Below are 16,274 nucleotides of genomic sequence, written 5' to 3' on the forward strand. Positions count from 1 at the left end.
CGTAGTCAAATAAGGGAAGTATATACAGGAACAGATACAGTTGTTATGGGTGACTTCAATTTTAGGGTTAGATTGAAAATCCTAATGCAATAGAAGTGAAAAAATGATCTTAGACACAATATAGGATTACTGTATGGAACAGAAAGAGCCCACAAGAACAGGTTCAGGATAGGATTTTGTAGTAACAGTCAGGAGGTGGTAGACACATCAGGAATCAGATCACCTTGGCAGCAGTGATCTCATATAGTAGAGTTTAAGATTAGGCTTATGATGGAAAAGAGAATAGGTGCAATAGAAATATTCAGCTTTAGAAAGACTGATTTTGAGAGGATAAGAAGTGAGGACAGCACTGTTTTGGGGGGGGGGGGGGGGGGGGTGGGGAAGGGGAAGCATTGAAGAAAAAATATATCCTGTTCAGAAATACTATACACGGAGTACAGAAAGAACAGATACATACCAGAAGGCTAACAGAGGAAAAAGACTGTTATGGACAACGGCAGAAGTAATGTAGGGAATAAGGGCAAAGAAAATGATTGTTCATAAATTAATGGGTAGCACAGTGAAGCAAGATCAAGCTAAAGGAGATTAAGAAACTGATCAGAAAAGCTAAAATAAAAATTGAGGTTAGGCTACAGGGAATATTAAAAGAAAAGTCAACCATTTCTATAAACATTTTTGCAGCAAGTGAGTATGAAAGGAAATGGTTGACACCATTGAATCATTCCACATGTATTACAAAATCAAGGGATAGCAAATATACTAAATTCTTCTTTGTTCACATGGCAAGACTACCCAAAGTCTCCTTTATCAGAGGTTGAGTGACCAAGTTAGGGATGGGGCAGAGGAAGTACTAAAATAAATAGAAATAGATAAGGTGGTCACTGAAAGGCTGTAGAAGTTAAAGGAAGATGAGGCATTTGCCTGGATAGACTTCATAACAAGTGTACTTAAAGTGGCCAGCGAAAATGGTTACATCAATGCAACTGTCTTTAGGAGTCATTAGAAACTGTAGTAGTGCCTTAGGATTGGAAAATAACTAACGTAATACCAAAAAGAAGCATCATCCTGAAAGAGGGGTTAATAAAACGCTTACAAAATATATGGTATGGTAAGAGGTTTGGCCTAATAAATTTAATGAAGTTCTTTGAGGGAATGATGGACATTGTTGATAATAGAAATTCTGTGGATGTGATTGCACAGCTTTTGAAATAGTGCCACACAAGTGAGTCCACAAAGTAAGAAGACATGAAATGGATGGAAAATTGGCTAAACCAGAAAAGCAAAAGGCTGTTGTGAATGGAGCTACATCATTATGGCAAGAGGTTACTGTTATATATACAAATTATTTGAAGCAAAGCTACCTAAGTTTGCAGATGACACCAAGTTTGGGGGTGGATGCAAACAACAGGGAACAGCAAACTTAAAAATAAAGATCTGGATAGGTTTAAAGGTGAGCTGGTGATTGGCAAATTACATTTAATGTGGACAAGTGCAATGAGACTAGGGAATGGAAATAAAGAGTGAGAATATAAACTAAATGCCCCTAGGCCTTGGGACACAACAGAGGCGATGGATCTGTGGGTATTGGTGCATAGCTCACTGAAACTAACAGCATAGAGTGCGGCAGCAGTAAGAATAACTAGCTGAATTTTAAGATGCATAGTCAGGATGGAGCACAAATCCCAGGACATGATGGAGTCTGAACAAGGTACTGGTATGCGCACGCCTGGAGTACTCTACAGTTCTGGGCACCGTACTACAAACATTAGAGGCCGTGCAGAAAAGGGCAACCAAAGTGACACCTAGCTTAAAGCACCCAAGCTATGAGGAGAGGTTGAAGAGTCTGGGATTGTTTATTCTGTGGAAGAGAAGGCTGAGAGGAGATACTACTCAGGTAATCAAGATTCTTAAGGGAGTAGATAAATTTAACCCCAATAATAGGTTTGAGATTACCTTGAGCTGTAGGATTTGAAGTTCCCAGAGATTTTCTGGTTTTGTCATGGATGGTATACTTTGGCATACTGCTACCAAAGCTCTGTTCAAAACCTAGTTTCTCAATGTTGGATAGGCTATATTGAATTCTTGCATTATCCTTTATTGGTTACCTCACAGTTTGGTTCTTTGCTGTACCCTCCTTTATTAGGAGCTGCTTGTCTAAATTGGCCAATCCAGCAGGCCAGGTTTTCAAAGTATATTCCCCATTGGACAGATTTTGACTTGAGGATATAAAATGTACCTTTTTTTTTAATGGTCCTGCAAATCCATATTTGATTATTGCCATCCCCTTAGAGTTAAAGTGAAGGAATGTTATTTCTGATGCCACCCAGCTGGATCGTCACGTGTCTTAGTATAATTAGTTGAATGGTTTTCAGTTTGTCAGAGCAGCAACGTCAGCATTTGACCTGCTTAACTGTGGTCTTCTGGAACTATTTTAAATGTTCAATCTTGCTTTCAGGATCTCATTTTTTCCCCTTTTTTTAAATAAAAAAGCACTTCACCATTAGGACTTTGCACATATTTTCTTTATCATTACAATTTTATAAAACTACAACTGTATTACATTGGATCTGTAAGGAAGTTAACAGATGAAATCTGTAACAGTAAGGAATCATGGCAGAGGGGAAAAATGTTGCTTATAGTATCATAGTATGTTACAGCACAGAAGGTGGTCATTCGGCCCATCGTGTCTGTGCTGGCTCTTTGAAAGAGCTATCCAATTAGTCCCACTCCCTTGCTCTTTCCCCATAGCTCTAATTTTTTTCCCTTCAAGTATTTATCCAGTTCCTTTTGAAAGTTGTTATTAAATCTGCTTCCACCACCCTTATAGGCAGTGCATTCTAGATACTCATAACTCTGCGTTTTTAAAAAAAAGTTTCCTCATGTCGCCTCTGGTTCTTTTGTCAATCATCTTAAATCTGTGTCCTCTGGTTACCGACCCTTCTGCCACTGGGAACAGTTTCTCCTTTAGATATTCACTCTATCAAAACCGTTTATGATTTCGAACATCTCTATCAAATCTCCTCTTATCCTTTTCTGCTCTAAGGAGAACAACCCCAGCTTCTCCAGTCCCTCCACATAACTGAAGTCCCTCATCCCTGGTACCATTCTAGTAAATCTCTTCTGAACCCTCTCTAAGGCCTTGACGTTCTTCCTAATGTGTGGTGCCTAGAATTGAACACAATACTCCAGCTGAGGCCTAACCAGTGTTTTATAAAGGTGTAGCATAACTTCTTTGCTTTTGTACTCTGCCTCTATTAATATATGATGTGGAGATGCCGGTGATGGACTGGGGTTGACCATTGTAAACAATTTTACAACACCAAGTTATAGTCCAACAATTTTATTTGAAATTCACAAGCTTTCGGAGGCTTCCTCCTTCCTCAGGTGAATGTGGAAATGAAATCCTCGAACCTTTCGCATTTATAAATCACAGAACAATACCTGATGATTATAGATAGTCTTTCCAACTGCCCGTTGCCAAGGCAATCACAGTGTGCAGACAGAGAGGTGTTACCTACAGGGCCACCGAATATACAAACAGCCAAAAAAAAGAGAGAGGCAGAAACATCCGGAAGGAAGAGAAAGACAGCAAATGACCGGTTATATTAAAAACAGATAACTTTTGTTCGCTGGTGGGGTTACGTGTAGCGTGACATGAACCCAAGATCCCGGTTGAGGCTGTCCTCATGGGTGCGGAACTTGGCTATTGATTTCTGCTCGACGATTTTGCGTTGTCGTGTGTCTCGAAGGCCGCCTTGGAGTACGCTTACCCGAAGGTCGGTGGCTGAATGTCCTTGACTGCTGAAGTGTTCCCCGACTGGGAGGGAACCCTCCTGTCTGGCGATTGTTGCGCGGTATCCGTTCATCCGTTGTCGCAGTGTCTGCATGGTCTCGCCAATGTACCATGCTCTGGGGCATCCTTTCCTGCAACGTATGAGGTAGACAACGGCCAACTATGTTTCTGCCTCTCTTTTTTTGGTTGTTTGTATATTCGGTGGCCCTGTAGGTAACACCTCTCTGTCTGCACACTGTGATTGCCTTGGCAACGGGCAGTTGGAAAGACTATCTGTAATCACCAGGTATTGTTCTGTGATTTATAAATGCGAAAGGTTCGAGGATTTCATTTCCACATTCACCTGAAGGAGGAAGCCTCCGAAAGCTTGTGATTTTCAAATAAAATTGTTGGACTATAACTTGGTGTTGTAAAATTGTTTACAATCTATTAATATAGCCCAGGATCCCATATGCTTTTTTAATCGCCTTCTCAACTTGTCCTGCCACCTTCAAAGATTTGTGTACATACACCCTCGGGTCTCTCTGTTCCTGTACCTCCTTTAAAATTGTACCATTTAGTTTATAATGCCTCTCCTCATTCTTCCTACCAAAAGGTATCACTTCACACTTCTCTGCATTAAATCTGCCATGTGTCTGCCCATTTCACCAGTTTGTCTATGCCCTCATGAAGTCTGTTACTATCCTCCACATCGTTTACTACATTCCCAAGTTTTGTGTCATCTGCAAACTTTGAAATTATTCCCTGTATACCCAAGTCCAGGTCGCTAATATATATCAAAAAGAGCAGTGGTCCTAATACTGACCCCTGGGGAGCACCACTGTATACTTCCCTCCAGTCTGAAAAACAACCGTTCACCACTACTCTGTTTTCTATCCCTTAGCCAATTATTGTATCCACGCTGCCACCGTCCCTTTAATCCCATGGGCTTTAATTTTGCTTACATGTCTGGTATGTGGTACTTTATCAAATGCCTTTTGAAAGTCCATATACACAACATCAACCGCACTACCCTCATCAACCCTCTCCACTTCTTCATCAAAAAACTCAATCAAATTAGTCAAACACAATTTCCCTTTAACAAATCCATGCTTCAAGTGCCAATTAATTTTGTTCTGGATTATTGTCTCTGAAAGTTTCCTCTCCACCGATGTTAGGCTGACTGGCCTGTAATTGCCAGGTTTATCCCTCCATTTTTGGACAGGGGTGTAACATTTGCAGTCCTCTGACACAGTCCCCATGTCTTTTGTAGCCTCACTGGATACTCAATACATTGTCAATCAGTCATCTAGTCAAAGGAAAAGAATCAGAATATCCTATGATTCTACAGTGGAAGAAAGAACGCACACGCACACACTCCATCAGCAGTTACCGAAAAGAGGTATTCAAGGCCTGCTCCACCATTCACCCATCGTTTTCTAACTCCAAAGGCTCATAATGAATTAGGATCCCTAATTTCAGGGACACACTCACTTCCGAAACATAATTTAGTGGTATGAAGTGGAGGGATTTCCATATTCCCTTAAATGAATCTTCAGCTTCATCCAACTATGTGATATGGGACATAAAACCCTCTGCAAAATTCCTTTCTTCACATCCTATTAATGCCTATGAATTTATTGTGCTATAGCTCTAATGGAATGGAGGAATGGATTCCACTGCTGTCGGGAACTGTGCTTCTAGCAGAAAAAATATTCTATTGAAGCAACTATTGTAGTAGGATGCAGACGGATTAGACTACGATAAAATATATTTGAGAATAATTAATACGAGTAGTAGGATACTGAAAACAATGTCGAAGGCACCATGTATGAGCCAAAAGAGTATTGGTTACACATTGAGTCAAGATATTTTTACCTAACTCACTATTCCCAAGTTGGATTGTTAAATTTATCAAACAAAACCTGGGGATATCTATGATCTTAAGGTATGACACCTATGTTGCTTCAGTGATGCACTGGTTCGCAAAACATATCCCAGTAGGTGTCTACGTGTGTGGCTTGATTTATTAAAGATCAAAGTGACTAATCCAACCAATATGATTGCGATAAATATCTATTTAGATTTGGTCATTCAGGTCGTTGACATTCAGTAGTAAATGGCTCTCTGCTATATATTTTGATAATCAAAACAATAGAATTATAAAGAAGGCTAAAATAATATTTTAATGGTACCTGGCAAAGGTTGCTTATAGAGAACATTGAATGTATTTTGTTTTAATTTTGTTAACTTTTATCCATGCTTCACTACAGTTTAGAAGATATTACAGTGAAAGTATTAATGGGTGTCTTTTTTTCCCTCAACAGAGATTGATAGACAAGTCACGAGTAACCTGTGTAAAATGGGTGCCTGGCTCAGAAAGCCTCTTCTTAGTATCTCATTCCAGTGGCAATATGTACTTGTATAATGTGGAACACTCCTGTGGTACCACGGCACCACATTATCAGCCATTGAAACAAGGAGACAATTATGCAGTTCACACCTGCAAAAGCAAATCTACAAGAAACCCTTTGCTCAAATGGACAGTTGGAGAGGGTGCCCTGAATGAATTTGCATTCTCTCCTGATGGGAAATACCTTGCTTGTGTAAGTCAGGATGGATTTCTTCGTGTGTTTAACTTTGATTCAGTGGAGTTGCACGGTACAATGAAAAGTTACTTTGGAGGACTGCTGTGTGTGTGTTGGAGTCCGGATGGAAAATATATTGTAACAGGTGGAGAGGATGACCTGGTGACCGTGTGGTCTTTTATAGATTGTCGTGTAATAGCCAGGGGACATGGACATAAGTCATGGGTCAGTGTTGTTGCATTTGACCCTTATACCACTAGTGTAGAAGAAAGCGATCCTATGGAGTTCAGTGGGAGTGATGAGGACTTCCAAGACCAAATACACTTCGGCAGAGATCGAGCAAATAGTACACAATCTAGGTTGTCGAAAAGGAATTCTACAGACAGTCGCCCTGTAAGTGTCACATATAGGTTTGGCTCTGTTGGGCAAGACACACAGCTCTGTTTATGGGATCTGACGGAAGATATCCTGTTCCCTCATCAACCTCTTTCACGTGCTCGGACACACACAAATGTGATGAATGCCACCAGTCCGCCAGCCGGAAATGTTGCAACCAGCACTGGAAGCAATGGCAACAGCAGCATCACAACAACACCCAGCAACTCCTTACCTCCTCCTCTTCCTCGATCAAATAGCCTTCCGCACTCGGCAGTTACAAATGTCAATAACAAAAGCAGCGTCATGGATGGTGCAATTGCTTCTGGAGTCAGTAAATTTGCAACGTTATCACTACACGACCGCAAGGAAAGACACCATGAGAAGGATCACAAACGAAATCACAGCATGGGCCACATTTCCAGCAAAAGCAGCGACAAACTAAACCTAGTTACCAAAACTAAAATGGACTCAGCTAAGACTCTGGGGACTTCTCTCTGCCCTAGAATGGATGATGTGCCCTTGTTAGAGCCTCTTATCTGTAAAAAGATAGCACATGAAAGACTGACTGTGTTAATATTTCTTGAAGACTGTATAGTCACTGCCTGTCAAGAGGGATTTATTTGCACATGGGCAAGGCCTGGTAAAGTGGTAAGTCTGAGCTCTTAGACCTTAGTTGCAAAAAAAAATCTAAGTTCAGTCAATTCCTCTTTGGAGCAAATTAATTATTTTCAAAATAGCTGCTTTTTGACCAAAATTATGATTTCCTTTTCACAGCCACTGTTAAGTCCAAATATTGAAAGATATTAATTGCTCTTGAGAGAAAATTGTTCTGAAGTGACTTGCTCTTAAAGCAGTGCTTAATGTTGCCAGTCAAAATCGCTGATGTGACACGAATAAACCATGAGATGTGGTAAATTAATATTTTTTTAAATTACAAAATGAGAAGGTGTAATCTCTTTCACCAGGCCTGCCATTTCAGGTCCACATTGTGGAGGGATTACAACAGCATGATCTCCAGAAAACATTGGGCCACCTTTACTATGATTAACACTAGTGTGGTCTGTCAGATTTATTGTATCCAGTTTGATTTTTTTTTCCCCCTCACAAATGGGATTCGTAGATGAGAGTGCACCACCCTTTCACTAATGTAAAGTATCAAAATGGGTGTGTATGTATATATCTGTGTGTATATATACATATGTATGTGTATATAGAGATATATATCTCTATATGAAAAGCATCATTTATAAGAGGATAGATAATTTTTTTTCTAATGAAGGTTAAGTGCTTCTTTAAATGGAGTAATCTGTATAATATCTTTATTTGTCTTAAACATTGGGTATATTTATCATGTCCTGTATTAACTACTACTGTACATCTCTGTAAAAAGTTGTGCATGTTTTCATGATCTGGTGTGTACCAGAACAGTCCACAATTTTTACAGTGGAATCAGTGAGATGTCAATTTCTTTAGTTCACAGTTTGGACAAGAACCGCCAGTGAATACTGCTAGTGTATATTAAATGGATGTATGCTGTATATAAAGTTGTTGTTTCACTTTTTCTGACTGTGGTAACAAGTTTCAGTTTACAATAAGTGTCATCACATCTGAAAATGAAAGCTTTTGAATCAAAAATTACAAACTCAATATAGTCATCAATACTGTAGTTTTTTTGTTGCTTTTTTTAAAGTGCATAATTTTATTTGCTTTGAAACCTTTGCATTACTGTAAATACGGAAGTGAGATAAGAATATACTTTCTGCACAATCTCACTTTTTAAAAAGTAAATACTTCAGATTCAATTTTCCCTTAACTAAGAAAATAGAATTATGGCACTGCACCTTTTCAATTTTATTTGTCTTGGAAGCATGCTAGCAATCAAAGATCCTCAAATATTAGTAAATACAGTAACGATCTATGAAATAAAATGTTAAGAGATGGATTTAAGGTCTGGCGCTTTTAATGATCTTAACCTTAAATTGTCAATGATTTAACTCACCACCACCTTCTCAAGGGCAATTAGGGATGGGCAATAAATGCCGGCCTTGCCAGCATTGCCACATCCCATGAACGAATAATAAAAAAACAAAATGGCACGATGGATAAATTTAGAGCAAATTATAAGGCCTTGTACAATTTGAACAGGTGTTAAGATTTTAAATCCAAATCTTAACCCAATTTATTTAAAACTGATATCCCAGTGAACTTATTTGATCTTTGGCATGAGTGTTCAGACTTTTTTTTAGAAATGAGTCATTACTGCAATAGCTGTGAAGTCCCCGCGATGCACATTTCAGGCAAACATTTTCTGATGCCATGGATTTGTGGAGGGTGAACAAGTGTCAAACACTAATGGATTATGTAATTCAGTAACTGTTTTATTTTTAAATACACATTGTCAGCTTTGTTTTTAAACAATAATTGTTTCACCAGAAATTTTTTTTTAATTAAGACTTGCAGGTTAAAAATCTTTGTTTCCAAAAAAGCAGAATTCTGCCTATTGCTCTTGTTGATCTTAGATTTGCATTGATTATTGACTTACTGTCATCCTGAGGTCATGACCCATTTTATTTTATATGTAAACTAAGGTTTTTGACATACCGTCCAGGCGACCAACTCCTATTGTGTTTAATTGTATGACATTACGATAAGTTCCACATTTGTAACTGAATTCATGAAAATATTGCAAATGTTTCTTAAATATTTTTTGTGCAATGTAGCACCAATAATCTGTTCTAAAACAAAATAATCGGCCTGTACTGCTGTTCTAAGTTTAATATTTCTCATTGTGTTTCATGGATCAAGAAGGACACTGAGTTTAACAAACTCTATCGATGGAGCACACATTAAGTATGCAGATATGCAAGTCATTATCTGAAGTATACATATTTAAATATTTAATCCAATTTCTAAGTTAGTGTGCAACTTGCATTTTATGAACTCATTCCAGTTTCCTAAATTGACTATTATGTGGAAGTTAGGTAGTTTTTAGGGTAATGTGTTTGTGCTCTCATTATTCAGTAACCTCATTATATCCCATAAACAACTTCCCTGGAAGGTTAGCCAAGTAAGAATTTGATACCATTGCCACTCCATCCTTGTTTCTTTCACCTGAAGAGGCATTTCTAATGTCTCAAATAGTGGTCCACGAGCATTTGAATGGGCCCTCTTAATTACTATCTGATTTCACCTAATTCTTTTTAAGTATGCCTGCTGCTAGGATCCACAAGTAGTTTTAGCTTTGAACGTAAGTACTTTTGTCCATGTACTGTTTTTCAAGCAAGCTTTCAGTAAGCTAGTCATAAACTGCATTGACCGAGATTGCAGACTGGACTGCAGCCCTACTAGAGGTTGCTCTCTGGTATTGAGATGCAGGGGAGGAGAATTTTTCTCCAGTGAAAACACAGTGGAAGTGATGATTTACATACCTGGCTATGAATAATTGAGTGAAATCATGGTTCAAATTCATTTTGAATTCAGCATTAATAAGTGTTGGAAGCTGTGTAATTGGGATTGCAGTTAAAGCAAGTAAAATACTGCATAGTCCAATAATTAATAGTTATTAACTTTTTAGAGGGATGTGCATTTGGGATATTGTAAGCTTGATAGTCAGAAAACCTAGCATCATTGGGAAGAAATTAAAATAGGTCTTGATCTCCTGAAACATTGGGACCTTGATCTTAATCATTCATCTCTGAATATTAAGACGGTGTGATTGGGATAAACAAATTAATACTGTTCTGCACTTTTCAGATAAATTATCCGTATTGGTTTGCCATATAAATTCTTTGTTGCATTGTTAGAGATAGTTTTGCCACATACAAAAGGAGCACACTTACACTTTTTTTAGTTATGCAGTGTTCCTTTAAACATAACCTAATATCACCTTTAGATCATTGTTCAGGTATGTTGTAATAATCAAAAACCTTTTCAGCTGCATATAATTCTGATTTTCAAGTGGAAGTAATCTATCTTTCATCAGTGAAATCATTTTTAATCAATTCCCCCCCCTCCCTGCCCTCCCCGCCCTCCCCATAGCAGCTGAGCCCTACCCTTGTTTTAGTTTGGAGGGTTTTCTGTAGCTGATTAGACATCACGCTATTTCATCTCTTGGCACCTGTGCTGTTTGTCAACAAAATTCATGTTTCAATAAGGTGATCTAGTATTTGGTTTTCTCCCTAGGGCAATGCCCTTCTTAGTGGTCCAGCAAAGAAATAATTTAGTTGTACTGACAAATGGAACTGGATTGTCATCTGCAATCTGAGAAATGTGAAATGAAGGCCATAAAGACTAACTCAATGTGATGATTATTAAAAAAAAATTGTAAATTTCCAAAATTTTGTTCTGCAGCTGTCTGCCATTCTGCTTTCAGTATATACTGGTTTGCTGTGGAGAGATTCAACTTGCAACACTGAACCTTATGCAGAGTGTTGGTTTGCTGAATTTTCCTCATTCAAGCCACTACCAAAATACCATATTTCACCTGGATTTTTTTAAACTGTAAAAATTGTTCTGATTCAACCTTTTGATTGAAAAAAATCCATTGCAGAACAAAAAATGTGGTTAATGCAGTATGATTGGTGAGTAATTGAAATTTCCCAGTTTCCTTCTCCTTTAATTGCTTTGCTGCACTAAGCTTTCATGATTGTGAATTATGAAGTGATCATCAATTTTAAAATACTTTGAAACATTAACAATTTCTTAGTGTATTTAAATTTAGTAATTTGGAAACTTTGTGTATGTGTGCAGTTTCTAAAGATAAAGTGTTGTGCTGATCCTTCAACACTTGGAAATGCGAGAGAGTAGGCTAGCTTTAATGGCCACTGGCTATTGATCATGGTTCAGCTGTTGGAAGATGCTATGAATAAAGTTTCACTTACACTTGAATTTGTCTTTCCCTCTACATAGTGCACTTTAAGGACAGGTCTGCTGCAAGTAGTTGTTAGGAATGCGGAAACTAGGAGAATTTAAACTGGGCTGCCCATGGGAAATTCGTAAGTTTCCCATAGCTTAATGTGTACTCTAAAATCCATGGCTCACCATTTGAACTTCTAAGTACAGTGAACAGCATTCCTGATGACTGGTTGCATGAGAAAGAGTTGCATAGACAGGAGAAGGCGCATGCAAAGATTTGCCATTGGTTTTTGTGCAGATTTTGTGTACTGTTGGTGTGGATGCAGCTGCGGCAGCTCTTTTGTTACTGATATAAAAAAGGGAACAGCCTGACTTGAGCAATGGAAACTCCTGTATTACTTCTCCAGACATGGTGGTGCTCATGGATCTGGCACTGAATAGATTTGATAACCAAGATTGGGAATTCACTATATGAAAATTCTAATATAAATATTATTATACAGGATATAAGGCTAGGATTAGAACCTATAGCACATGTAAAAACAATTTGAGTTATAAACTTAGCTTTTTGCATAAGGTTATATACCATCACCTAAGGAAGCATTGATGCTCAAAGTGGTGAATTTAACCAACGCATATAATTGGTATACCTGAAAAATATTTGAGCTTTATTTTCTAGTTACTTCACAGAAATAGTCACATTGATTACTGAGGTTGACGTCTGGCAGTAAGATGCTAATCTTGCATTGCTGTTGCAAGGTTTAGTCCTGGAGAGTTTTTAACCATGTGATACGTTTAGTCCTTATTTAGCTGAGCACCTCTTGAGGAATCCTAGAGAAAACCTAATGGGAGATGCTCCCACCTGACAGCATCAGGTGGTGAGTTTGTAACTCCAGTAACATTTAAGTAAATTTGTGCACTTCATATTGGCTTAATAGTACTGTAAATTCAGAACAAATCTGTACATCATAGTGTAAATTAACTTTAATAAAGCAAACACCATTACCTTTGGTTAACAAATGCAGTAGATGACTATATGTGAGACTTTGTTGTAATTTCTATGTAATTTTATGCTCATAAGTCTAGGTAATTTGGGAAACTCATTAGCTGTCACAAGGAGAAAACTAAAACTCTTGCAGTAGTGTGGATACATGTGTTTGTATTTGTTTCCAGGCTGAGAGAGACTACAAGTCCCATAATTGTCTACCTCCATCCTTTGGCTGATTTTATCCCTGGCCATTAACTCTCCCTCTTCCCCACCCCCCCCCCCCCCACATTGGAAATTCCTCTACGACCCCCTCATGCCAATCAGGAGGTCCAGAGTCATTTATTTTTACATGTGTGGGAGTGTATTTATGGCAACTTCTATGTATGAGTCTAAGGTGTTAATTGCATGGGATGAAGTAGAAATTTTAAAATTCATATTTCCTACTGTGCACCCCTGATGCACTATACTCCCCATAATATTCTTTTGGTGACTAGCAGTTGGCATTGAGATGCAAGCTATAACAAAAGCCTAATGTTCTGTTGTTTTTCCCTCTGATACTGTATAGGCAAGCTTCAGTAGCAGCGCTGTATCAGATTGTAAAGGAAATGGACAATATTTTTGACTTGGCACCAGAGGGTGTAAATATTGTCATTTAACACCTTTGATTCATACTGGGAAATATTCCATCCAATCATATTTGTGAACTTCATGGAAAATATAAAATTTGAACATGTCTTTGTAATATGCCTAAGCCAAGCATTGTATTAGTATTTCAAACTGCATCACATTTGTCCTATTTTCATAGTTTGTCATCCTCGCATAAAATGTTTTCAGTGCTCAATACGTGAGTCATTTGACTGCCAAATTTTATCTAGAGCCAACTGCAATATAGAAGTTTAATAATTTCTATATAAATGTTTTGGTGTTTTCTGTTTGTTTTGGACCTGTTGATTGAGTTTAGTTTTTATTTGCATTTCTCCAAGTTCTAATCCAAGCATAACTTTACTAATTATGCATTTATCAGGATTTTCTTTTGAAAAGGTTCCCAATTTACCTATACCTTATGATGCCTCATTAGAAAAACTTGAAACACTTAATGGGTCATAAATAACAAATGAATTCATATTTAATACAAATGTCAATGGTATAACAATTTGAAATGCTGTATTTACAGGGCTTATTGTCATCCCAAAACCAAGCCAATTCGCCGAGTGGAACTGTAGTATAGCCATCGCACTACTGCTAGCAAATCTTCGCCACAGGATAAGAAGTAATGACATTGGAGCCAGGAGCTGTTCTTCAGCCACAGAGCTTTAGAAGCTTTATTATAGTGGTGTTTTTGTTCAGGATTCTGCTGTGAATTGTGTAGAGCTAACACTGGGGGAACAATGGCGAGTGTAAGCTGTTGACTTGGGCTTATCTGTTCCAGTAAAATGGGAAAGCTGCTAACTCCAAGGATCTTGCTAACTTATTACCTTGGTGTTAGCAGTAAAAAAAACCAAACAGTTTTATGAATCTTAACTTTTCAATTTTCTTTGGTCTTTTCAGAGTTGATGTACATTAATCATATGTATAGTGAAAAAAATTATTAGAACAAAAAAGCTATGTCTATTCCCAGTACATTAAATGGTCCTGCGAATTAGTATCTCACTGTTGTGTACTTTGCACTGATTTTTGTTTTGCTTTTTTTTTGTTTTTAAACAAACTGGTTGGAAGACAGCGTGGAATGCACTCAGCAGAATTGAGTCATTACTTTCTGGCTTGAATTTGTGATTCAGGAGGTGGATGTTGCAATCATAGATTTATATTAAAAAAAAAAGTTGCACTTAATAGTTTAATGCAAGTAGAGAATTACTTAAAAAAAAAATGGGATGTGCAAAAACACCCAGAACAGGTATGTTGTGGACAAAAGAAAATTCTTAAGTATCTATTAAACATTTATTTTAATATTGTTTCAAATTGAACCAACTGTGTACTATATGTATAAATATTGTTAGTCATGGGGCAATGATCATTTACACTAGTTGAAGTTTCATCTTCATTAATGAAAGTGGTTTCTAATTCAGAAAATATACATAAAATCTTGAATATAGTTTTTCTGTTCATTTATTTTCAGTTGTAAAAAAATTAATTTGGCTGTAATTAATCCTTTGTTGAATTAACTTTGGTACAAGAGGAAATCTTTAGATTAAAAATTAAGGCTATCTCGGCTGTAAAGTTCTCATAACCAGTGCATATTTTAAATTTCTGAGCTTTGTACTTCTGTGGTTGATGCATCACCAAGGTCCAAAAACTAGCACAGGGACTTACTAGATGCCAATTAGGAACAGCTGTATTGAGGAATTGGTTGATGCAGTTTCTTTGTGGGTTAGAATTGCTAGGTCATAACAGACCTTCGTCAATGTAAGAGAATTTAGGATGTGCCAAATATTTTAAAGTTGTCATGCAATCTAACTAGGAATTGCTGTAGGTTGGGTTATGTTGCATCATTATAAATTTGCTGTACATACTGATGATTTGTTGGAAGAATGTAAAAGTACAGACAAAGCTTGAATAAATGATACCTTGCGTACTTCTTGATAGTTTTTTTTACTTGGTAAGTCACGTAACATGTATTTTAAACTCTCTCCTGATGAGAATCGACATACTGTTTTTTGTTGAACATGGAAATCATGAAGTAACTGAAAGCATGAATTTCCAGCTTTGGTGCTTTTGACAGACCATTTATAATGTCCTAATTTCACTTCAGTGAAAACTGACAAACTACTGCACTAATTGGCCAGTTTGATACAATAGAAACATGATGCTAGAAGCATATTCTTGTAATGAATGATGTACACAATAATTTTACTGTATTCTTAGGTGTTATTAAGGTTTGAATGTATGTGATTAGCTATCAGCCAGTGCCTGTGCAGTAAGCCCTGTGTGTAGACTGTAAGGCATCTTCCAACAACCAGTACTTCAAAACTAGGCCTGCAGAACAAAAGTATGAAAACAAACTATTTCTCTTACTTTGCCGCTAAACTTCAGCACTTAGACAGAAATAAAGTTTCAAAAACTACACTTTTTTGTTGCAATGTTTGTTTCAAACTCTCAATCTATCCTTTTTAATAAAATTCATTTAAAACTACAGCAGGCATTTTGAAATGGACAATTTGGACAAACTGCTCTATACATATCTGCCTTTTAAATAGTAGTTAATTGTATATTCTAACTATTTAAGTGAGATGTGAGCAATTATTACAGCAGTCCTTGTTAACATCCAGTACAGCACATAAGAATTATGTGCCTTAAATTAGTGATGGCTTAGACAGCCCACAGACCAAATGTGGCCTACGAGCGTCTTTGATCTGTCCTGCAAAGCTCTGGCTGATTCTCTTTAATATTTCTTACATGGTATACTCGGATTTGTAGTTAGTGAGAAAATGCTAGTATACAGCATTTGTGGCTCTTACGTCGGACAAATTCTTTTCTGGTTCTTGAGCTTTGAATGGTTGGCCTCATCTGTTTACGGACTTGGGATGAAAGACAACATAACGTTGCATTTGTTTAATTAAATTACAATGGCTACTTCATAAACACTTAATAAATCTTTTATGGCCATATATTGGTAATTACTTACTGTTGATCTTTCTCATTCTTTGAAAGTTCTTCGAAGTTTCCATACAAAGTAGGAACTTCCTAAAGGGAAGAA

At 37.4% G+C, this 16,274-nt stretch overlaps 1 protein-coding gene across 1 annotated transcript in view; it reads left to right on the forward strand.

Annotated features, from left to right (window-relative positions):
- wdr20a (WD repeat domain 20a) overlaps window positions 1–15,152 on the forward strand; it is a 46,561-nt gene extending 31,409 nt beyond the window's left edge. The window contains exons 3-4 of the mRNA XM_067991815.1: window positions 6,100–7,386; window positions 13,755–15,152. Coding sequence (XP_067847916.1) covers window positions 6,100–7,386; window positions 13,755–13,808 — 1,341 coding nt within the window. The 3' untranslated portion in view covers window positions 13,809–15,152. The remainder of the gene's footprint in view (window positions 1–6,099; window positions 7,387–13,754) is intronic.
- The last annotated feature ends 1,122 nt before the right edge of the window (window positions 15,153–16,274 follow it).

Source organism: Heptranchias perlo, chromosome 10 (assembly GCF_035084215.1).
Source record: "Heptranchias perlo isolate sHepPer1 chromosome 10, sHepPer1.hap1, whole genome shotgun sequence".
NCBI lineage: Eukaryota > Metazoa > Chordata > Chondrichthyes > Hexanchiformes > Hexanchidae > Heptranchias > Heptranchias perlo.